Source organism: Salvelinus fontinalis, chromosome 12 (assembly GCF_029448725.1).
Source record: "Salvelinus fontinalis isolate EN_2023a chromosome 12, ASM2944872v1, whole genome shotgun sequence".
In the NCBI taxonomy this organism is placed as follows: Eukaryota; Metazoa; Chordata; class Actinopteri; order Salmoniformes; family Salmonidae; genus Salvelinus; species Salvelinus fontinalis.
In genome coordinates this window covers 60,358,759-60,383,477 of record NC_074676.1, presented here as the reverse complement: position 1 = coordinate 60,383,477, position 24,719 = coordinate 60,358,759, and the positions used below count along the sequence as shown (strand labels likewise).

General features: G+C 42.4%; 1 protein-coding gene across 1 annotated transcript in view; it reads left to right on the top strand.

The window, feature by feature from the left end:
* The window catches only part of LOC129867665 (zinc finger protein 883-like), a 30,920-nt gene extending 6,625 nt beyond the window's left edge, over positions 1-24,295 (top strand). Inside the window, exons 2-3 of the mRNA XM_055941242.1 lie at positions 10,502-13,606; positions 22,784-24,295. Coding sequence (XP_055797217.1) covers positions 10,502-12,039 — 1,538 coding nt within the window. The 3' untranslated portion in view covers positions 12,040-13,606; positions 22,784-24,295. The remainder of the gene's footprint in view (positions 1-10,501; positions 13,607-22,783) is intronic.
* Positions 24,296-24,719: the final 424 nt, after the last annotated feature.

Genomic DNA, 24,719 nt, shown 5'->3' with positions numbered 1-24,719 from the left:
CATAGTGGTGGGTCTAATATAACAGGAGAGACATGACATAGTGGTGGGTCCAATATAACAGGAGTGAAATGACATAGTGGTGGGTCTAATAGAACAGGAGAGAAATGACATAGTGGTGGGTCTAATAGAACAGGAGAGAAATGACATAGTGGTGGGTCCAATAGAACAGGAGAGAAATGACATAGTGGTGGGTCTAATATAACAGGAGAGAAATTACATAGTGGTGGGTCTAATATAACAGGAGAGAAATGACATAGTGGTGGGTCTAATAGAACAGGAGAGAAATGACATAGTGCTGGGTCCTAAAGAACAGGAGAGAAATGACATAGTGGTGGGTCTAATATAACAGGAGAGAAATGACATAGTGGTGGGTCTAATATAACAGGAGAGAAATGACATAGTGGTGGATCTAATATAACAGGAGAGAAATGACATAGTGGTGGGTCTAATATAACAGGAAAGAAATGACATAGTGGTGGGTCTAATGTAACAGGAGAGAAATGACATAGTGGTGGGTCTAATATAACAGGAGAGAAATGACATAGTGGTGGGTCTAATATAACAGGAGAGAAATGACATAGTGGTGGGTCTAATAGAACAGGAGAGAAATGACATAGTGGTGGGTCTAATATAACAGGAGTGAAATGACATAGTGGTGGGTCCAATAGAACAGGAGAAAAATGACATAGTGGTGGGTCTAATATAGCAGGAGAGAAATGGCATAGTGGTGGGTCTAATATAACAGGAGTGAAATGGCATAGTGGTAGGTCCTATAGAACAGGAGAGAAATGACATAGTGGTGGGTCTAATATAACAGGAGAGAAATGACATAGTGGTGGGTCCAATAGAACAGGAGAGAAATTACATAGTGGTGGGTCCTATAGAACAGGAGAGAAATGACATAGTGGTGGGTCTAATAGAACAGGAGAGAAATGACATAGTGCTGGGTCTAATATAACAGGAGTGAAATGACATAGTGGTGGATCCAATAGAACAGGAGAGAAATGACATAGTGGTGGGTCTAATAGAACAGGAGAGACATGACATAGTGGTAGGTCCAATAGAACAGGAGAGAAATGGCATAGTGGTGGGTCCTATAGAACAGGAGAGAAATGGCATAGTGGTGGGTCCAATAGAACAGGAGAGAAATGACATAGTGGTGGGTCTAATATAACAGGAGAGAAATGACATAGTGGTGGGTCTAATATAACAGGAGTGAAATGACATAGTGGTAGGTCCAATAGAACAGGAGAGAAATGACATAGTGGTAGGTCTAATAGAACAGGAGAGAAATGACATAGTGGTGGGTCCAATAGAACAGGAGAGAAATGACATAGTGGTGGGTCTAATAGAACAGGAGAGACATGACATAGTGGTGGATCCAATAGAACAGGAGAGAAATGACATAGTGGTGGGTCTAATAGAACAGGAGAGACATGACATAGTGGTAGGTCCAATAGAACAGGAGAGAAATGGCATAGTGGTGGGTCTAATAGAACAGGAGAGAAATGGCATAGTGGTGGGTCTAATATAACAGGAGAGAAATGAAATAGTGGTGGGTCTAATATAACAGGAGAGAAATGACATAGTGGTGGGTCTAATATAACAGGAGAGACATGACATAGTGGTGGGTCCAATATAACAGGAGAGAAATGACATAGTGGTGGGTCTAATAGAACAGGAGAGAAATGACATAGTGGTGGGTCTAATAGAACAGGAGAGAAATGACATAGTGGTGGGTCCAATAGAACAGGAGAGAAATGACATAGTGGTGGGTCTAATATAACAGGAGAGAAATGACATAGTGGTGGGTCTAATATAACAGGAGAGAAATGACATAGTGGTGGGTCTAATAGAACAGGAGAGAAATGACATAGTGGTGGGTCTAATAGAACAGGAGAGAAATTACATAGTGGTGGGTCTAATATAACAGGAGTGAAATGACATAGTGGTGGGTCCAATAGAACAGGAGAAAAATGACAAGGTGGTGGGTCTAATATAGCAGGAGAGAAATGGTATAGTGGTGGGTCTAATATAACAGGAGTGAAATGGCATAGTGGTAGGTCCTATAGAACAGGAGAGAAATGGCATAGTGGTGGGTCTAATAGAACAGGAGAGACATGACATAGTGGTGGGTCCAATAGAACAGGAGAGAAATGGCATAGTGGTGGGTCTAATATAACAGGAGAGTAATGACATAGTGGTGGGTCTAATATAACAGGAGAGACATGACATAGTGGTGGGTCTAATATAACAGGAGAGACATGACATAGTGGTGGGTCCAATATAACAGGAGTGAAATGACATAGTGGTGGATCTAATATAACAGGAGAGAAATGACATAGTGGTGGGTCTAATATAACAGGAAAGAAATGACATAGTGGTGGGTCTAATGTAACAGGAGAGAAATGACATAGTGGTGGGTCTAATATAACAGGAAAGAAATGACATAGTGGTGGGTCTAATATAACAGGGGAGAAATGGCATAGTGGTGGGTCCTATAGAACAGGAGAGAAATGACATAGTGGTGGGTCTAATATAACAGGAGAGAAATGACATAGTGGTGGGTCTAATATAACAGGAGAGAAATGACATAGTGGTGGGTCTAATATAACAGGAAAGAAATGACATAGTGGTGGGTCTAATGTAACAGGGTAGAAATGACATAGTGGTGGGTCTAATGTAACAGGGTAGAAATGGCATAGTGGTGGGTCCAATCGAACAGGAGAGAAATGACATAGTGGTGGGTTCAGGAGAGAAATTACATAGTGGTGGGTCTAATAGAACAGGAGAGAAATGACATAGTGGTGGTTCTAATAGAACAGGAGAGAAATGACATAGTGGTGGGTCTAATAGAACAGGAGAGAAATGACATAGTGGCGGGTCTAATAGAACAGGAGAGAAATGACATAGTGGTGGGTCCAATAGAACAGGAGAGAAATGACATAGTGGTGGGTCTAATAGAACAGGAGAGAAATGACATAGTGGTGGGTCTAATAGAACAGGAGAGAAATGACATAGTGGTGGGTCTAATAGAACAGGAGAGAAATGACATAGTGGTGGGTCCAATATAACAGGAGAGAAATGACATAGTGGTGGGTCTAATAGAACTGTACTGTAGTACTGTAGAAACACCCTCCAATGTGAAGGGCTTCCCCAGTATAGTACTTTAGAAACACCCTCCAACATGAAGGGCTTCCCCAGTATAGTACTGTAGAAACACCCTCCAACAGGAAGGGCTTCCCCAGTATAGTACTGTAGAAACACCCTCCAACATGAAGGGCTTCCCCAGTATAATACTGTAGAAACACCCTCCAACATGAAGGGCTTCCCCAGTACTGTAGAAACACCCTCCAACATGAAGGGCTTCCCCGGTATAGTACTGTAGAAACACCCTCCAACATGAAGGGCTTCCCCAGTATAGTACTGTAGAAACACCTCTAACATGAAGGGCTTCCCCGGTATAGTACTGTAGAAACACCCTCCAACGTGAAGGGCTTCCCCGGTATAGTACTGTAGAAACACTTCTAACATGAAGGGCTTCCCCAGTATAGTACTGTAGAAACACTTCCAACATGAAGGGCTTCCCCAGTATAGTACTGTAGAAACACCTCCAACATGAAGGGCTTCCCCAGTATAGTACTGTAGAAACACTTCTAACATGAAGGGCTTCCCCAGTATGGTACTGTAGAAACACCCTCCAACATGAAGGGCTTCCCCAGTATCGTACTGTAGAAACACCTCCAACATGAAGGGCTTCCCCAGTATAGTACTGTAGAAACACCCTCCAACGTGAAGGGCTTCCCCAGTATAGTACTGTAGAAACACCCTCCAACATGAAGGGCTTCCCCAGTATAGTACTGTAGAAACACCTCCAACATGAAGGGCTTCCCCAGTATAGTACTGTAGAAACACTTCTAACATGAAGGGCTTCCCCAGTATAGTACTGTAGAAACACTTCTAACATGAAGGGCTTCCCCAGTATAGTACTGTAGAAACACCTCTAACATGAAGGGCCTCCCCAGTATAGTACTGTAGAAACACCCTCCAACATGAAGGGCTTCCCCAGTATAGTACTGTAGAAACACCTCCAACATGAAGGGCTTCCCCAGTATAGTACTGTAGAAACACTTCTAACATTGAAGGGCTTCCCCAGTATGGTACTGTAGAAAGACCCTCCAACATGAAGGGCTTCCCCAGTATAGTACTGTAGAAACACCTCCAACATGAAGGGCTTCCCCAGTATAGTACTGTAGAAACACCCTCCAACGTGAAGGGCTTCCCCAGTATAGTACTGTAGAAACACTTCTAACATGAAGGGCTTCCCCAGTATGGTACTGTAGAAACACCCTCCAACATGAAGGGCTTCCCCAGTATAGTACTGTAGAAACACCTCCAACATGAAGGGCTTCCCCAGTATAGTACTGTAGAAACACCTCCAACATGAAGGGCTTCCCCAGTATAATACTGTAGAAACACCCTCCAACATGAAGGGCTTCCCCAGTATAGTACTGTAGAAACACCCTCCAACATGAAGGGCTTCCCCAGTATAGTACTGTAGAAACACCTCCAACATGAAGGGCTTCCCCAGTATAGTACTGTAGAAACACCCTCCAACATGAAGGGCTTCCCCAGTATAGTACTGTAGAAACACCCTCCAACGTGAAGGGCTTCCCCAGTATAGTACTGTAGAAACACCCTCCAACATGAAGGGCTTCCCCAGTATAGTACTGTAGAAACACCTCCAACATGAAGGGCTTCCCCAGTATAGTACTGTAGAAACACTTCTAACATGAAGGGCTTCCCCAGTATGGTACTGTAGAAACACCCTCCAACATGAAGGGCTTCCCCAGTATAGTACTGTAGAAACACCTCCAACATGAAGTGCTTCCCCAGTATAGTACTGTAGAAACACCCTCCAACGTGAAGGGCTTCCCCAGTATAGTACTGTAGAAACACCTCCAACATGAAGGGCTTCCCCAGTATAGTACTGTAGAAACACCCTCCAACATGAAGGGCTTCCCCAGTATAGTACTGTAGAAACACCCTCCAACGTGAAGGGCTTCCCCAGTATAGTACTGTAGAAACACCCTCCAACATGAAGGGCTTCCCCAGTATAGTACTGTAGAAACACCTCCAACATGAAGGGCTTCCCCAGTATAGTACTGTAGAAACACTTCTAACATGAAGGGCTTCCCCAGTATGGTACTGTAGAAACACCCTCCAACATGAAGGGCTTCCCCAGTATAGTACTGTAGAAACACCCTCCAACATGAAGGGCTTCCCCAGTATAGTACTGTAGAAACACCTTCCAACATGAAGGGCTTCCCCAGTATAGTACTGTAGAAACACCTCCAACATGAAGGGCTTCCCCAGTATAGTACTGTAGAAACACCTCCAACATGAAGGGCTTCCCCAGTATAATACTGTAGAAACACCTCTAACATGAAGGGCTTCCCCAGTATAGTACTGTAGAAACACCCTCCAACATGAAGGGCTTCCCCAGTATAGTACTGTAGAAACACCTCTAACATGAAGGGCTTCCCCAGTATAGTACTGTAGAAACACCTTCCAACATGAAGGGCTTCCCCAGTATAGTACTGTAGAAACACCCTCCAACATGAAGGGCTTCCCCAGTATAGTACTGTAGAAACACCTCTAACATGAAGGGCCTCCCCAGTATAGTACTGTAGAAACACCCTCCAACATGAAGGGCTTCCCCAGTATAGTACTGTAGAAACACCTCCAACATGAAGGGCTTCCCCAGTATAGTACTGTAGAAACACTTCTAACATTGAAGGGCTTCCCCAGTATGGTACTGTAGAAAGACCCTCCAACATGAAGGGCTTCCCCAGTATAGTACTGTAGAAACACCTCCAACATGAAGGGCTTCCCCAGTATAGTACTGTAGAAACACCCTCCAACGTGAAGGGCTTCCCCAGTATAGTACTGTAGAAACACCCTCCAACATGAAGGGCTTCCCCAGTATAGTACTTTAGAAACACCTCTAACATGAAGGGCTTCCCCAGTATAGTACTGTAGAAACACCTCCAACATGAAGGGCTTCCCCAGTATAGTACTGTAGAAACACCTCTAACATGAAGGGCCTCCCCAGTATAGTACTGTAGAAACACCCTCCAACATGAAGGGCTTCCCCAGTATAGTACTGTAGAAACACCTCCAACATGAAGGGCTTCCCCAGTATAGTACTGTAGAAACACCCTCCAACATGAAGGGCTTCCCCAGTATAATACTGTAGAAACACCTCTAACATGAAGGGCTTCCCCAGTATGGTACTGTAGAAACACCCTCCAACATGAAGGGCTTCCCCAGTATAGTACTGTAGAAACACCCTCCAACATGAAGGGCTTCCCCAGTATAATACTGTAGAAACACCTCTAACATGAAGGGCTTCCCCAGTATGGTACTGTAGAAACACCTCTAACATGAAGGGCTTCCCCAGTATGGTACTGTAGAAACACCCTCCAACATGAAGGGCTTCCCCAGTATAGTACTGTAGAAACACCCTCCAACATGAAGGGCTTCCCCAGTATGGTACTGTAGAAACACCCTCCAACATGAAGGGCTTCCCCAGTATAGTACTGTAGAAACACCCTCCAACATGAAGGGCTTCCCCAGTATGGTACTGTAGAAACACCCTCCAACATGAAGGGCCTCCCCAGTATAGTACTGTAGAAACACCCTCCAACATGAAGGGCTTCCCCAGTATGGTACTGTAGAAACACATGGAACAACAGTAACCATAGTAACACATTGGATAACATTCACAACATGAAACAACAGTAACCATAGTAACACATTGGATAACATTCACAACATGAAACAACAGTAACCATAGTAACACATTGGATTACATTCACAACATGAAACAACAGTAACCATAGTAACATTGTTTCCCCCCAAAAATCTAAAGGAAGTTTGTTCTGAAGTGTCTGTCCTGTATCTGAGATATATATAAAATAAATGTATAACTATATTTTTAACATGTCTTTAACCCCTTATTTATGTAACTAAAGTCTTTCCACATTTTGTTACGTTACAGCCTTATTCTACTATGGATTAAATAAATAACAATCCTCATCAATTTACAGTCGTGGCCAAAAGTTTTGAGAATGACACAAATATTAATTTCCACAAAGTTTGCTGCTTCAGTGTCTTTAGATATTTTTGTCAGATGTTACTATGGAATACTGAAGTATAATTACAAGCATTTCATAAGTGTCAAAGGCTTTTATTGACAATTACATGAAGTAAGACCTCTGCAATCTGCCCTGGCATGCTGTCAATTAACTTCTGGGCCACATCCTGCTGATGGCAGCCGATTCTTGCATAATCAATGCTTGGAGTTTGTCAGAATTTGTGTGTTTTTGTTTGTCCACCCGCCTCTTGAGGATTGACCACAAGTTCTCAATGGGATTAAGGTCTGGGGAGTTTCCTGGCCATGGACCCAAAATATCGATGTTTTGTTCCCCGAGCCACTTAGTTATCACTTTTGCCTTATGGCAAGGTGCTCTATCATGCTGGAAAGGCAGTTCGTCACCAAACTGTTCCTGGATGGTTGGGAGAAGTTGCTCTCGGAGGATGTGTTGGTACCATTCTTTATTCATGGCTGTGTTCTTAGGCAAAATTGTGAGTGAGCCCACTCCCTTGGCTGAGAAGCAACCCCACACATGAATGGTCTCAGGATGTTTTACTGTTGGCATGACACAGGACTGATGGTAGCGCTCATCTTGTCTTCTCCGGACAAGCTTTTTTCCAGATGCCCCAAACAATCCGAAAGGGGATTCATCAGAGAAAATGTCTTTACCCCAGTCCTCAGCAGTTCAATCCCTGTACCTTTGCAGAATATCAGTCTGTCCCTGATGTTTTTCCTGGAGAGAAGTTGGTTCTTTACTGCCCTTCTTGACACCAGGCCATTCTTCAAAAGTCTTCGCCTCACTGTGCGTGCAGATGCACTCACACCTGCCTGCTGCTATTCCTGAGCAAGCTCTGTACTGGTGGTGCACCGATCCCGCAGCTGAATCAACTTTAGGAGACGGTCCTGGCACTTGCTGGACTTTCTTGGGCGCCCTGAAGCTTTCTTCACAACAATTGAACAGCTCTCCTTGAAGTTCTTGATGATCCGATAAATGGTTGATTTAGTGATTCAATCTTACTGGCAGCGATATCCTTGCCTGTGAAGCCCTTTTTGTGCAAAGCAATGATGACGCCACGTGTTTCCTTGCAGGTAACCATGATTGACAGAGGAAGAACAACGATTCCAAGCACCACCCTCCTTTTGAAGCTTCCAGCCTGTTATTCGAACTCAATCAGCATGACAGAGTGATCTCCAGCCTTGTCCTCGTCAACACTCACACCTGTGTTAACGAGAGAATCACTGACATGATGTCAGCTGGTCCTTTTGTGGCAAGGCTGAAATGCAGTGGAAATGTTTTTTGGGGATTCAGTTCATTTGCATGGCAAAGAGGGACTTTGCAATTAATTGCAATTCATCTGATCACTCTTCATAACATTCTGGAGTATATGCAAATTGCCATCGTACAAACTGAGGCAGCAGACTTTGTGAAAATAAAAATTTGTGTCATTCTCAAAACTTTTGGCCACGACTGTACACACAACACCTCATAATGAAAAATCTAAAATAGGTTTGTAGAAAACATGTCACATTTATTAAAAAGAAAAAACAGTTACCTTAATTTACGTAAGTATTCAGACCGTTTGCTATGAGACTTGAAATTGATCTCAGGTGCATCCTCAATCAATCAATTTTATTTTATATAGCCCTTCGTACATCAGATAATATCTCGAAGTGCTGTACAGAAACCCAGCCTAAAACCCCAAACAGCTAGAATGCAGGTGTAGAAGCACGGCGGCTAGGAAAAACTCCCTAGAAAGGCCAAAACCTAGGAAGAAACCTAGAGAGGAACCAGGCTATGAGGGGTGGCCAGTCCTCTTCTGGCTGTGCCGGGTGGAGATTATAACAGAACTATGCCAAGATGTTCAAAAATGTTCATAAGTGACAAGCATGGTCAAATAATAATCATGAATCATTTTCAGTTGGCTTTTCATAGCTGATCATTAAGAGTTGAAAAACAACAGGTCTGGGACAGGTGGCGGTTCCATAACCGCAGGCAGAACAGCTGAAACTGGAATAGCAGCAAGGCCAGGCGGACTGGGGACAGCAAGGAGTCACCACGGGCGGCAGTCCCGACGCATGGTCCTAGGGCCCAGGTCCTCCGAGAGAAAGAAAGAGAGAAGGAGAAAATTAGAGAGAGCCAAGATTTTCAAAATGTTCATAAATGACAAGCATGGTCAAATAATAATCAGGAATAAATCTCAGTTGGCTTTTCATAGCCGATCATTAAGAGTTGAAAACAGCAGGTCTGGGACAGGTAGGGGTTCCATAACCGCAGGCAGAAGAGTTGAAACTGGAATAGCAGCAAGGCCAGGCGGACTGGGGGCAGCAAGGAGTCACCACGGCCGGTAGTCCCGACGTATGGTCCTAGGGCTCAGGTCCTCCGAGAGAAAGAGAGAAGAAGAAAATTAGAGAGAGCCAAGATCCTGTTTCCATTGATCATCATTGAGATGTTTCTACAACTTGATTGGAGTCCACCTGTGGAAAATTCAATCGATTGGACATGAATTGGAAAGGCACACAACTGTCTGGCTACCACAGCATTCTGCAGCGATACGCCATCCCACCTGGTTTTCGCTTAGTGGGACTATCATTTGTTTTTCAACAGGACAATGACCCAACACACCGCCAGACTGTGTAAGGGCTATTTGACCAAGAAGGAGAGTGATGGAGTGCTGTATCAGATGACCTGGCCTCCACAATCACCTGTCCTCAACCCAATTGAAATGGTTTGGGATGAGTTGGACCACAGAGTGAAGGAAAAGCAGCCAACAAGTGCTCAGCATGTGGGAACTCCTTCAAGACTTTTGGAAAAGCATTCCAGGTGAAGCTGGTTGACACTGCCAAGAGTGTGCAAAGCTGTCATCAAGGCAAAGGGTGGCTACTTTGAAGAATCTAAAATATATTTGGATTTGTTTACCACTTTTGGTTACATGATTCCATATGTGTTATTTCAAAGTTGTCATGTCTTCACTATTATTCTACAATGTAGAAAATAGTAAAAATAAAGAAAACCCCATGAATGACTAGGTGTGTCCAAACTTTTGACTGATACTGTATATCTCATGAATGTTTTTGCATTCAGTTTCAAAAAGTCACTTTTTTACCACTTCTTCCATATGCAAACATGTAAGGAACACTTTTTTTATCAAAAGGGATGCTGTCAAAAATGTATTGAATTCAAATGGATTTACCCAGCCTACAAAGCACTACAGCCACTCTGTGATGACCAGTTCTGCTCTTTTATTGAGGGATCTAGTCTAGATTAAACTTCATAGAAAGGCAGTTTTATCATGTGGTTTCATTTTGGTCTCTGTATAACTAGATACTTTTTGTCTTTGACAGGAGAAAGAGCAGACTCTCAATATGACAGCAGGAAGAGTCCTTCAGGGGAACCAGACCCAGAGACGCCCCAACCAGCGAGACAACACCACTGCTCCCACTGTGAAAAGAGTTTTCGCTGGTTAGGGAACTTAAAACGCCATGAGAGGACTCACACAGGAGAAAAGCCATACCACTGCTTCCAATGTGAAAAGAGATTTTCCGGATCAGGGGACTTAAAATCTCACGAGAGAACACACACAGGAGAAAAGCCTTTCCAATGTTCCCACTGTGGAATGAGTTTTATTCAGTTAGGAAGCCTGAAGGAGCATGAGTGGACGCACACAGGAGAAAAGCCTTACCACTGTTCCCAGTGTGGAAAGAGTTTTACTGTGTTAAATAACCTGAAACGGCATGAGAGAATACACACAGGAGAAAAGCCATTCCAGTGTTCCCATTGTGGAAAGAGTTTTATTCAGAGAGGGCACCTACAAGAGCATGAGAGAATACACACAGGAGAAAAGCCTTACCACTGCTCCCAGTGTAAAAATAGCTTTTCACGAGTAGGGGACCTAAAAGCTCATGAGAGGACACACACAGGATTAAAGCCTTACCGCTGCTTCTTATGTGAAAAGAGATTTTCCCGATCAGGGGACCTAAAAGCTCATGAGAGGATCCACACAGGAGAAAAGCCTTTCCAATGTTCCCAGTGTGGAAAGAGTTTTACCCTGTTAGCTAACCTGAGAAGGCATGAGAGAATACACACAGGTGCAAAGCCTCATCATTGTTCCCACTGTGGAATGAGTTTTATTCAGTTAGCAAGCCTGAAGGCACATGAGTGGACGCACACAGAAGAAAAGCCTTTCCAGTGTTCCCAGTGTAGAAAGATTTTTACCCTGTTAGCTAACCTGAAAAGGCATGAGAGAATACACACAGGAGAAAAGCCTTATCACTGCTTTCAGTGTGAAAAGAGATTTTCCCGATCAGGGGACCTAAAAGCTCATGAGTGGACACACACAGGAGAAGAACCTTTCCATTGTTCCCAGTGTAGAAAGCGGTTTACTGTGTTAGCTAACCTGAAAAGGCATGAGAGAATACACACAGGAGAAAAGCCTCATCACTGTTCCCACTGTGGAATGAGTTTTATTCAGTCAAGGAGCCTGAAGGAGCATGAGTGGGGACACACAGGAGAAAAGCCTTTCCAATGTTCCCAGTGTGGAAAGAGTTTTATTGTGTTAAGTAACCTAAAAAGGCATGAGAGAATACACACAGGAGAAAAGCCATTCCAATGTTCCCATTGTGGAAACAGTTTTACTCAGAGAGGGCACCTAAAAGAGCATGAGAGAATACACACAGGAGAAAAGCCGTACCACTGCTCCCAGTGTAAAAATAGGTTTTCCCGAGTAGGGGACCTAAAAGCTCATGAGAGGACACACACAGGAGAAAAGCCTTTCCAATGTTCCCAGTGTAGAAAGAGTTTTACCGTGTTAGCTACTCTGAAAAGGCATGAGAGAATACACACAGAAGAAAAGCCGTGCACCGAAGACGTGGATGTCGATTAAGGCAGTCCCCCCCACCTCTCTGATTCAGAGGCGTTGGGTTAAATGCGGAAGACACATGTCAGTTGAATGCATTCAGTTGTACAGCTGACTAGGTATCTCCCTTTCCCATTCCCTATTATAGAGCTCTGCTCAGCCTATAAACATGAAAGCAAGGTTAGATTTTATGTTCTACATTATTATTATTATTATTATTATTAGGGCAGCCACCAAGTTATGAAAATTATGGTATGTTCTGAAAACTGACTTCAGGTTTTTGAGGATTCTAGCCTTGCAGAAAGACAGTTTTATTTTATGGAGGTTTAATTCAGTTCTCTTTTTAGTATTTAACTAAATACTCTATCTTTGGTAGGAGAGGGACCAGACTTATCACTGTTCCCACTGTGGAATGAGTTCTCTTCAGTTAGGGAGCCGGAAGAAGCATGAGTAGACAAACACAGGAGAAACGCCTTACCACTGCTCCCAGCGTAAAAACAGATTTAAACGAGTAGGAGACCTTAAAGCTCATGAGATAATACACACAGGAGAAAAGCCTTTCCAATGCTCCCAGTGTGGAAAGAGTTTTATCTGGTTAAGGAGCCTGAGCGAGCATGAGAGAATACACACTGAAAAAGCCCTATCACTGCTCTCTCTCTGTGTGGAAGGACATTTTCCAAGTCAGAGAACCTGACATCTCATGAAAGAATAGAAAGGCTGTATTCTGACTTGTATTTTTTACTGAGAATTTGTGTTTTTGTTTTGTGCCACATAAAATCATATTGTTTAGGATTATACCTGTCTATATAAGGTCCCACAGTTGACAGTGCATGTCAGAGCAAATTCCAAGCCATGAGGTCGAAGAAATTGTCCGTAGAGCTGAGACAGGATTGTGTCGAGGCACAGATCTGGGGAAGGGTACCAAAAAATGTCTGCAGAATTGAAGGTCCCCAAGAACACAGTGGGGTCATTCTTAAATGGTAGAGTGGCCAGACGGAAGCCACTCCTCAGTAGAAGGCACATGACAGCCCACTTGGAGTTTGCCAAAAGGCACCTAAAGACTCTTAGACCATGAGAAACAAGATTCTCTGGTCTGAATAAACCAAGTTTGAACTCTTTGGCCTGACTGCCAAGCGGCTCGCCTGGCGTAAAGCGTGGTGGTGGCAGCATTATGCTGTGGGGATGTTTTTCAGCGGCAGGGACTGGTAAACTAGTCAGGATCAAGGGAAAGATGAACAGAGTGCAGAAAGATCCTTGATGAAAACCTGCTACAGAGCGCTCAGGACCTCAGACTGGGGTGAAGGTTCACCTTCCAACAGGACAACGACCCTAAGCACACAGCCAAGACAACGCAGGAGTTGCTTTGGGAGAAGTATCTGAATGACCTTAAGTAGCCCAGCCAGAGCCCGGACTTGAACCCGATCGGAGACCTGAAAATAGCTGTGCAGCGACGCTCCCCATCCAACCGGACAAAGCTTGAGAGGATCAGCAGAGAAGAATGGGAGAAACTCCCCAAATACAGGTGTGCCAAGCTTGTAGCGTCATACTCCAGAAGACTCGAGGATGTAATCGCTGCCAAAGGTGTTTCAACAAAGTACGTAGTAAACGTCTGAATACTTATGTAGATTTTTCAGTTTATTTTAATAAAAATATTAACATTTTTTTAAATCCATTTTAGGATAAGGCTGTAACGTAACAAAATTTTGAAAAAGTGAAGGAGTTTGAGTACTTTCCGAATGCACCGTGTTACACCATGTAGGAGCAGTATAGACCTAGTCTGTTACACCATGTAGGAGCAGTATAGACCTAGTCTGTTACACCATGTAGGAGCAGTATAGACCTAGTCTGTTACACCATGTAGGAGCAGTATAGACCTAGTCTGTTACACCATGTAGGAGCAGTATAGACCTAGTCTGTTCATCATGTAGGAGCAGTATAGACCTAGTCTGTTACACCATGTAGGAGCAGTATAGACCTAGTCTGTTACACCATGTAGGAGCAGTATAGACCTAGTCTGTTACATCATGTAGGAGCAGTATAGACCTAGTCTGTTACACCATGTATCAGCACTATAGACTTAGTCTGTTACACCATGTAGGAGCAGTATAGACCTAGTCTGTTACACCATGTAGGAGCAGTATAGACCTAGTCTGTTCATTATATACATCTTCATGATGTATTGTTACACCATGTAGGAGCAGTATAGACCTAGTCTGTTACACCATGTAGGAGCAGTATAGACCTAGTCTGTTACATCATGTAGGAGCAGTATAGACCTAGTCTGTTACATCATGTAGGAGCAGTATAGACCTAGTCTGTTACACCATGTAGGAGCAGTATAGACCTAGTCTGTTACACCATGTAGGAGCAGTATAGACCTAGTCTGTTACACCGTGTAGGAGCAGTATAGACCTAGTCTGTTCATTATATACATCTTCATGATGTATTGTTACACCATGTAGGAGCAGTATAGACCTAGTCTGTTACACCATGTAGGAGCAGTATAGACCTAGTCTGTTACACCATGTAGGAGCAGTATAGACCTAGTCTGTTACACCATGTAGGAGCAGTATAGACCTAGTCTGTTACACCATGTAGGAGCAGTATAGACCTAGTCTGTTACATCATGTAGGAGCAGTATAGACCTAGTCTGTTACACCATGTAGGAGCAGTATAGACCTAGTCTGTTACACCATGTAGGAGCAGTATAGACCTAGTCTGTTACACCATGTAGGAGCAGTATAGACCTAGTCTGTTACACCATGTAGGAGCAGTATAGACCTAGTCTGTTACACCATGTAGGAGCAGTATAGACCTAGTCTGTTACACCATGTAGGAGCAGTATAGACCTAGTCTGTTACACCATGTAGGAGCAGTATAGACCTAGTCTGTTACACCATGTAGGAGCAGTATAGACCTAGTCTGTTACACCATGTAGGATCAGTATAGACCTAGTCTGTTACACCATGTAGGAGCAGTATAGACCTAGTCTGTTACACCATGTAGGAGCAGTATAGACCTAGTCTGTTACACCATGTAGGAGCAGTATAGACCTAGTCTGTTACACCATGTAGGAGCAGTATAGACCTAGTCTGTTACACCATGTAGGAGCAGTATAGACCTAGTCTGTTACACCATGTAGGAGCAGTATAGACCTAGTCTGTTACACCATGTATCAGCACTATAGACCTAGTCTGTTACACCATGTAGGAGCAGTATAGACCTAGTCTGTTACACCATGTAGGAGCAGTATAGACCTAGTCTGTTACATCATGTAGGAGCAGTATAGACCTAGTCTGTTACACCATGTAGGAGCAGTATAGACCTAGTCTGTTACACCATGTAGGAGCAGTATAGACCTAGTCTGTTCATTATATACATCTACATGATGTATTGTTACACCATGTAGGAGCAGTATAGACCTAGTCTGTTCATTATATACATCTACATGATGTATTGTTACACCATGTAGGAGCAGTATAGACCTAGTCTGTTCATTATATACATCTACATGATGTATTGTTACACCATGTAGGAGCAGTATAGACCTAGTCTGTTCATTATATACATCTACATGATGTATTGTTACACCATGTAGGAGCAGTATAGACCTAGTCTGTTCATTATATACATCTTCATGATGTATTGTTACACCATGTAGGAGCAGTATAGACCTAGTCTGTTACATCATGTAGGAGCAGTATAGACCTAGTCTGTTACATCATGTAGGAGCAGTATAGACCTAGTCTGTTACACCATGTAGGAGCAGTATAGACCTAGTCTGTTACACCATGTAGGAGCAGTATAGACCTAGTCTGTTCATTATATACATCTACATGATGTATTGTTACACCATGTAGGAGCAGTATAGACCTAGTCTGTTCATTATATACATCTACATGATGTATTGTTACACCATGTAGGAGCAGTATAGACCTAGTCTGTTCATTATATACATCTACATGATGTATTGTTACACCATGTAGGAGCAGTATAGACCTAGTCTGTTACACCATGTAGGAGCAGTATAGACCTAGTCTGTTCATTATATACATCTACATGATGTATTGTTACACCATGTAGGAGCAGTATAGACCTAGTCTGTTCATTATATACATCTACATGATGTATTGTTACACCATGTAGGAGCAGTATAGACCTAGTCTGTTACACCATGTAGGAGCAGTATAGACCTAGTCTGTTCATTATATACATCTACATGATGTATTGTTACACCATGTAGGAGCAGTATAGACCTAGTCTGTTACACCATGTAGGAGCAGTATAGACCTAGTCTGTTACACCATGTAGGAGCAGTATAGACCTAGTCTGTTACACCATGTAGGAGCAGTATAGACCTAGTCTGTTACACCATGTAGGAGCAGTATAGACCTAGTCTGTTACACCATGTAGGAGCAGTATAGACCTAGTCTGTTACACCATGTAGGGGCAGTATAGACCTAGTCTGTTACACCATGTAGGAGCAGTATAGACCTAGTCTGTTACACCATGTAGGAGCAGTATAGATCTAGTCTGTTACATCATGTAGGAGCAGTATAGACCTAGTCTGTTACATCATGTAGGAGCAGTATAGACCTAGTCTGTTACACCATGTAGGAGCAGTATAGACCTAGTCTGTTACACCATGTAGGAGCAGTATAGACCTAGTCTGTTACACCATGTAGGAGCAGTATAGACCTAGTCTGTTATATCATGTAGGAGCAGTATAGACCTAGTCTGTTACACCATGTAGGAGCAGTATAGACCTAGTCTGTTACACCATGTAGGATCAGTATAGACCTAGTCTGTTACACCATGTAGGAGCAGTATAGACCTAGTCTGTTACACCATGTAGGAGCAGTATAGACCTAGTCTGTTACACCATGTAGGAGCAGTATAGACCTAGTCTGTTACACCATGTAGGAGCAGTATAGACCTAGTCTGTTACACCATGTAGGAGCAGTATAGACCTAGTCTGTTACATCATGTAGGAGCAGTATAGACCTAGTCTGTTACACCATGTAGGAGCAGTATAGACCTAGTCTGTTACACCATGTAGGAGCAGTATAGACCTAGTCTGTTACACCATGTAGGAGCAGTATAGACCTAGTCTGTTACATCATGTAGGAGCAGTATAGACCTAGTCTGTTACATCATGTAGGAGCAGTATAGACCTAGTCTGTTACATCATGTAGGAGCAGTATAGACCTAGTCTGTTCCATCATGTAGGAGCAGTATAGACCTAGTCTGTTACACCATGTAGGAGCAGTATAGACCTAGTCTGTTACACCATGTAGGAGCAGTATAGACCTAGTCTGTTGCACCATGTAGGAGCAGTATAGACCTAGTCTGTTGCACCATGTAGGAGCAGTATAGACCTAGTCTGTTACACCATGTAGGAGCAGTATAGACCTAGTCTGTTACACCATGTAGGAGCAGTATAGACCTAGTCTGTTACATCATGTAGGAGCAGTATAGACCTAGTCTGTTACATCATGTAGGAGCAGTATAGACCTAGTCTGTTACACCATGTAGGAGCAGTATAGACCTAGTCTGTTACACCATGTAGGAGCAGTATAGACCTAGTCTGTTACACCATGTAGGAGCAGTATAGACCTAGTCTGTTACACCATGTAGGAGCAGTATAGACCTAGTCTGTTACACCATGTAGGAGCAGTATAGACCTAGTCTGTTACACCATGTAGGAGCAGTATAGACCTAGTCTGTTACACCATGTAGGAGCAGTATAGACCTAGTCTGTTACACCATGTAGGAGCAGTATAGACCTAGTCTGTTACACCATGTAGGAGCAGTATAGACCTAGTCTGTTACATCATGTAGGAGCAGTATAGACCTAGTCTGTTACATCATGTAGGAGCAGTATAGACCTAGTCTGTTACACCATGTAGGAGCAGTATAGACCTAGTCTGTTACACCATGTAGGAGCAGTATAGACCTAGTCTGTTACACCATGTAGGAGCAGTATAGACCTAGTCTGTTACATCATGTAGGAGCAGTATAGACCTAGTCTGTTACACCATGTAGGAGCAGTATAGACCTAGTCTGTTACACCATGTAGGATCAGTATAGACCTAGTCTGTTACACCATGTAGGAGCAGTATAGACCTAGTCTGTTACACCATGTAGGAGCAGTATAGACCTAGTCTGTTACACCATGTAGGAGCAGTATAGACCTAGTCTGTTACACCATGTAGGAGCAGTATAGACCTAGTCTGTTACATCATGTAGGAGCAGTATAGACCTAGTCTGTTACACCATGTAGGAGCAGTATAGACCTAGTCTGTTACACCATGTAGGAGCAGTATAGACCTAGTCTGTTACACCATGTAGGAGCAGTATAGACCTAGTCTGTTACATCATGTAGGAGCAGTATAGACCTAGTCTGTTACATCATGTAGGAGCAGTATAGACCTAGTCTGTTACATCATGTAGGAGCAGTATAGACCTAGTCTGTTCCATCATGTAGGAGCAGTATAGACCTAGTCTGTTACACCATGTAGGAGCAGTATAGACCTAGTCTGTTACACCATGTAGGAGCAGTATAGACCTAGTCTGTTGCACCATGTAGGAGCAGTATAGACCTAGTCTGTTGCACCATGTAGGAGCAGTATAGACCTAGTCTGTTACACCATGTAGGAGCAGTATAGACCTAGTCTGTTACACCATGTAGGAGCAGTATAGACCTAGTCTGTTACATCATGTAGGAGCAGTATAGACCTAGTCTGTTACATCATGTAGGAGCAGTATAGACCTAGTCTGTTACACCATGTAGGAGCAGTATAGACCTAGTCTGTTACACCATGTAGGAGCAGTATAGACCTAGTCTGTTACACCATGTAGGAGCAGTATAGACCTAGTCTGTTACACCATGTAGGAGCAGTATAGACCTAGTCTGTTACACCATGTAGGAGCAGTATAGACCTAGTCTGTTACACCATGTAGGAGCAGTATAGACCTAGTCTGTTACACCATGTAGGAGCAGTATAGACCTAGTCTGTTACACCATGTAGGAGCAGTATAGACCTAGTCTGTTACACCATGTAGGAGCAGTATAGACCTAGTCTGTTACACCATGTAGGAGCAGTATAGACCTAGTCTGTTACACCATGTAGGAGCAGTATAGACCTAGTCTGTTCATTATATACATCTACATGATGTATTGTTACACCATGTAGGAGCAGTATAGACCTAGTCTGTTACACCATGTAGGAGCAGTATAGACCTAGTCTGTTCCATCATGTAGGAGCAGTATAGACCTAGTCTGTTACACCATGTAGGAGCAGTATAGACCTAGTCTGTTACACCATGTAGGAGCAGTATAGACCTAGTCTGTTACACCATGTAGGAGCAGTATAGACCTAGTCTGTTACACCATGTAGGAGCAGTATAGACCTAGTCTGTTACATCATGTAGGAGCAGTATAGACCTAGTCTGTTACATCATGTAGGAGCAGTATAGACCTAGTCTGTTACATCATGTAGGAGCAGTATAGACCTAGTCTGTTGCATCATGTAGGAGCAGTATAGACCTAGTCTGTTACACCATGTAGGAGCAGTATAGACCTAGTCTGTTACACCATGTAGGAGCAGTATAGACCTAGTCTGTTACACCATGTAGGAGCAGTATAGACCTAGTCTGTTACACCATGTAGGAGCAGTATAGACCTAGTCTGTTACACCATGTAGGAGCAGTATAGACCTAGTCTGTTACACCATGTAGGAGCAGTATAGACCTAGTCTGTTACACCATGTAGGAGCAGTATAGACCTAGTCTGTTACACCATGTAGGAGCAGTATAGACCTAGTCTGTTACACCATGTAGGAGCAGTATAGACCTAGTCTGTTACACCATGTAGGAGCAGTATAGACCTAGTCTGTTACACCATGTAGGAGCAGTATAGACCTAGTCTGTTACACCATGTAGGAGCAGTATAGACCTAGTCTGTTACACCATGTAGGAGCAGTATAGACCTAGTCTGTTACACCATGTAGGAGCAGTATAGACCTAGTCTGTTACACCATGTAGGAGCAGTATAGACCTAGTCTGTTACACCATGTAGGAGCAGTATAGACCTAGTCTGTTACACCATGTAGGAGCAGTATAGACCTAGTCTGTTACACCATGTAGGAGCAGTATAGACCTAGTCTGTTACACCATGTAGGAGCAGTATAGACCTAGTCTGTTACACCATGTAGGAGCAGTATAGACCTAGTCTGTTACACCATGTAGGAGCAGTATAGACCTAGTCTGTTACACCATGTAGGAGCAGTATAGACCTAGTCTGTTACACCATGTAGGAGCAGTATAGACCTAGTCTGTTACACCATGTAGGAGCAGTATAGACCTAGTCTGTTACACCATGTAGGAGCAGTATAGACCTAGTCTGTTACACCATGTAGGAGCAGTATAGACCTAGTCTGTTACACCATGTAGGAGCAGTATAGACCTAGTCTGTTCATTTAATATACATCTACATGATGTATTGTTACACCATGTAGGAGCAGTATAGACCTAGTCTGTCCATTTAATATACATCTACATGATGTATTGTTACACCATGTAGGAGCAGTATAGACCTAGTCTGTCCATTTAATATACACTTGTTCTTGTTAACAAACTATAGTTTTGGCAAGTCGGTTAGGACATCTACTTTGTGCATGACACAAGTAATTTTTCCAACAATTGTTTACAAACAGATTATTTCACTTATAATTCACTGTATCACAACTCCAGTGGGTCAGAAGGTTCTACAGTAGGTCTATGTTATTAGGTGAGGTTATGGGATCTACAGTAGATCTATGTTATTAGGTGAGGTTATGGGTTCTACAGTAGGTCTATGTTGTTATTAGGTGAGGTTATGGGTTCTACAGTAGGTCTATGTTGTTAGGTGAGGTAATGGGTTCTACAGTAGGTCTATGTTGTTATTAGGTGAGGTTATGGGTTCTACAGTAAGTCTATGTTGTTATTAGGTGAGGTTATGGGTTCTACAGTAGGTCTATGTTGTTATTAGGTGAGGTTATGGGTTCTACAGTAGGTCTATGTTAGGTGAGGTTATGGGTTCTACAGTAGGTCTATGTTATTAGGTGAGGTTATGGGTTCTACAGTTGGTCTATGTTGTTATTAGGTGAGGTTATGGGTTCTACAGTAGGTCTATGTTGTTATTAGGTGAGGTTATGGGTTCTACAGTAGGTCTATGTTATTAGGTGAGATTATGGGTTCTACAGTAGGTCTATGTTGTTATTAGGTGAGGTTATGTGTTCTATAGTAGGTCTATGTTGTTATTAGGTGAGGTTATGGGTTCTACAGTAGGTCTATGTTATTAGGTGAGGTTATGGGTTCTACAGTAGGTCTATGTTGTTATTAGGTGAGGTTATGGGTTCTACAGTAGGTCTATGTTGTTATTAGGTGAGGTTATGGGTTCTACAGTAGGTCTATGTTGTTATTAGGTGAGGTTATGGGTTCTACAGTAGGTCTATGTTGTTATTAGGTGAGGTTATGGGTTCTACAGTAGGTCTATGTTGTTAGGTGAGGTTATGGGTTCTACAGTAGGTCTATGTTGTTATTAGGTGAGGTTATGGGTTCTACAGTAGGTCTATGTTGTTATTATGTGAGGTTATGGGTTCTACAGTAGGTCTATGTTGTTATTATGTGAGGTTATGGGTTCTACAGTAGGTCTATGTTATTAGGTGAGGTTATGGGTTCTACAGTAGGTCTATGTTGTTATTAGGTGAGGTTATGGGTTCTACAGTAGGTCTATGTTGTTATTAGGTGAGGTTATGGGTTCTACAGTAGGTTTATGTTATTAGGTGAGGTTATGGGTTCTACAGTAGGTCTATGTTGTTATTAGGTGAGGTTATGGGTTCTACAGTAGGTCTATGTTGTTAGGTGAGGTTATGTGTTCTACAGTAGGTCTATGTTGTTATTAGGTGAGGTTATGGGTTCTACAGTAGGTCTATGTTATTAGGTGAGGGTATGGGTTCTACAGTAGGTCTATGTTATTAGGTGAGGTTATGGGTTCTACAGTAGGTCTATGTTGTTATTAGGTGAGGTTATGGGTTCTACAGTATGTCTATGTTATTAGGTGAGGGTATGGGTTCTACAGTAGGTCTATGTTATTAGGTGAGGTTATGGGTTCTACAGTAGGTCTATGTTGTTATTAGGTGAGGTTATGGGTTCTACAGTAGGTCTATGTTGTTATTAGGTGAGGTTATGGGTTCTACAGTAGGTCTATGTTGTTAGGTGAGGTTATGGGTTCTACAGTAGGTCTATGTTGTTATTAGGTGAGGTTATGGGTTCTACAGTAGGTCTATGTTGTTAGGTGAAGTTTTGGGCCAAATTGGCATACACTTGGTATACAAACCATCAGTTTCAGGCTGATGGAAATGCTAGCGAAAGATCATTTTACTGGTTGAAGTGTTTTTAAGTATAAAGCAGTTGATTTGCAACAATAACACACAGGACATTCAAACAAGACTTATTATAATCCAAAAGTAGTGTGAAATGCACCCATATCAGCTAACTTTAATAACTTTCTTCTTGGCTACAATCATCGATGTTTCTACCGATGTGAAAACAAGACAAAATAAGACTTTCTCACTTGACTGTCTTAAGACAATTGTCAAATAATTTTAACATTCATTACAGACGTCAATTGTTGTACAACATGGCTACGCTGTTGGCATCACCTTTTACAGTGGATTTCTGCTGTTGTGGGCCTTTAACCATCTGTCTGACTTTGTTGTTCACGCAGGAGAGATACTTAACTATCGTGGATCCTCTGGGGAGCCTCAACAACCTCATGATGCAGGCGAGGCAGAGAAGAGTCTCTCCAGATCAGAACACCTCAAGACACACCTGCAGAGAACCACAGGGAATAAATTTCATTGCTGCTCTGACTGTGGGAAGAGATTCACCTCAGCAGGCATTACAATTCATCAGAGAATCCACACAGGAGAGAAACATTATAGCTGTGATCAATGTGGGAAGAGATATCTTACATGTAGCAGTCTGACTAAACACCAGAGAACACACACAGGAGAAAAATCATATAACTGTAACCAATGTGTGAAGACTTTTAGTCAGTCATTCAGCCTGATATCACACTGGAGAACACACACAGGAGAGAAGCCTTATAGCTGTGATCAATGTGACAAGAGATACTCTCGTAAAAGATCTCTGATCAAACATCAGAAAAAAACATACATGAAGGAGTTGCTTCACGATATCAATGAAATAAAATCTCACAATGTAGAATGTTTTGACATTGTAGAAGGAGTATTTTAATAATGTCACAATGTAGAACCCTAAACGTTTGCCCCCTGTTCAATTGATTTCATCATGATATGGATATTAGCCCCATGGAAAAATCTAGAGTCTGAATTGAAAATTAGTACTATTTATGTGATTTAACAAAAAGTGACTAACAAAAAAAGAGTTGCGTTACACCTCCCACGTTGGCGATCCACTTGAATCAAGGGATGTACAAATGATTCCCAGATTCCGTGTGTTTTTTGAGCTGTTAGTTTTAGCAGGACGTGCAACCTCATCTCCCTCCTCTCGGCACAATTGATTTCAACGTGATATCGATGAGAGATGACAAATAAATGTTGCGTTCCTTTGTTTAGCGACCCCTACATTTAAATGTATCACTCCAAAATGTAGCTGACTGTCTTCTGCAGGTTGTCCTCTAACCAGTGAGGTAAAAGATATCTCCCATTTCCATGTTTTTTTTTTTAGTTGTTAGTTTCAACAGCACGTAGAACTGATTTCCCTCCTAATCGATATCAGTGATTTATTGCTACTTGTCAAAACAACAAAGTTTTTGGTGCTTGTGCAGTTTATAAGGTGCTTGTTTTAAAAATACAAGTAATGTGATTATTGTGGCAGATGTTTGTGTATATAGCACATTTTATGTTTAGGTTTTGAATATATCAAACTGTTTCTGCATATTGGTTATTGATTTGGACATGTTAAAACTGTGTTTTTACATTGGGGCTATCCCACCTAGCAACATGTCATTGAAAAGAAGACTATGCCCGAAGTCCAATATAGTTGAAAGTGAAAGTTGAAAAGATGTATTTTCGGGTCGTTTTGTCAATGACTTGAAAACAACTTAATTTCAATGTACTTGGAGCCTATACACATGGACGCAGTATAATAAATTGGTCTGTAATCAATTTTATTGACAATCTTCCATCACTCCAGTATTTCTTTACAACATTCAAGTGCTAATTGTCTTTATTCCACTACTGAAGAAGCATGACTCTAATCACCTTAGAGAGAATAAAGTAGACGACACGGGTCAACATTTTGATTTATGCCCCTATGTCCGGATGACGCCTACATGCCCAAATATGGGCATCCGGCCAGGACATCCTGTTCCTGTTGTCACGTGTTAGAAGGTGTGTTATTTTATATCTATATTGCATCTATTCCTTTGAAGTTGTCATGATGATTGATGTGTAGGGACCTGGTTGACCTGGGGGGATGTGTTTGAACATTTCAAAGAGGGTGACCCCACACCCACCATATTTTATTGCCCTTAGGGTTGTTGTCTATGAAGTAGGAATGTCCGGGGGGGGGGTTGTATTTGCAGCAGACGCATTATAAATAAAGCCCAGAACAAGACATGCGGACTCAGAAAACTAAACAAGATTTTAAAATTAAAACCCAGAACATTAAACAGA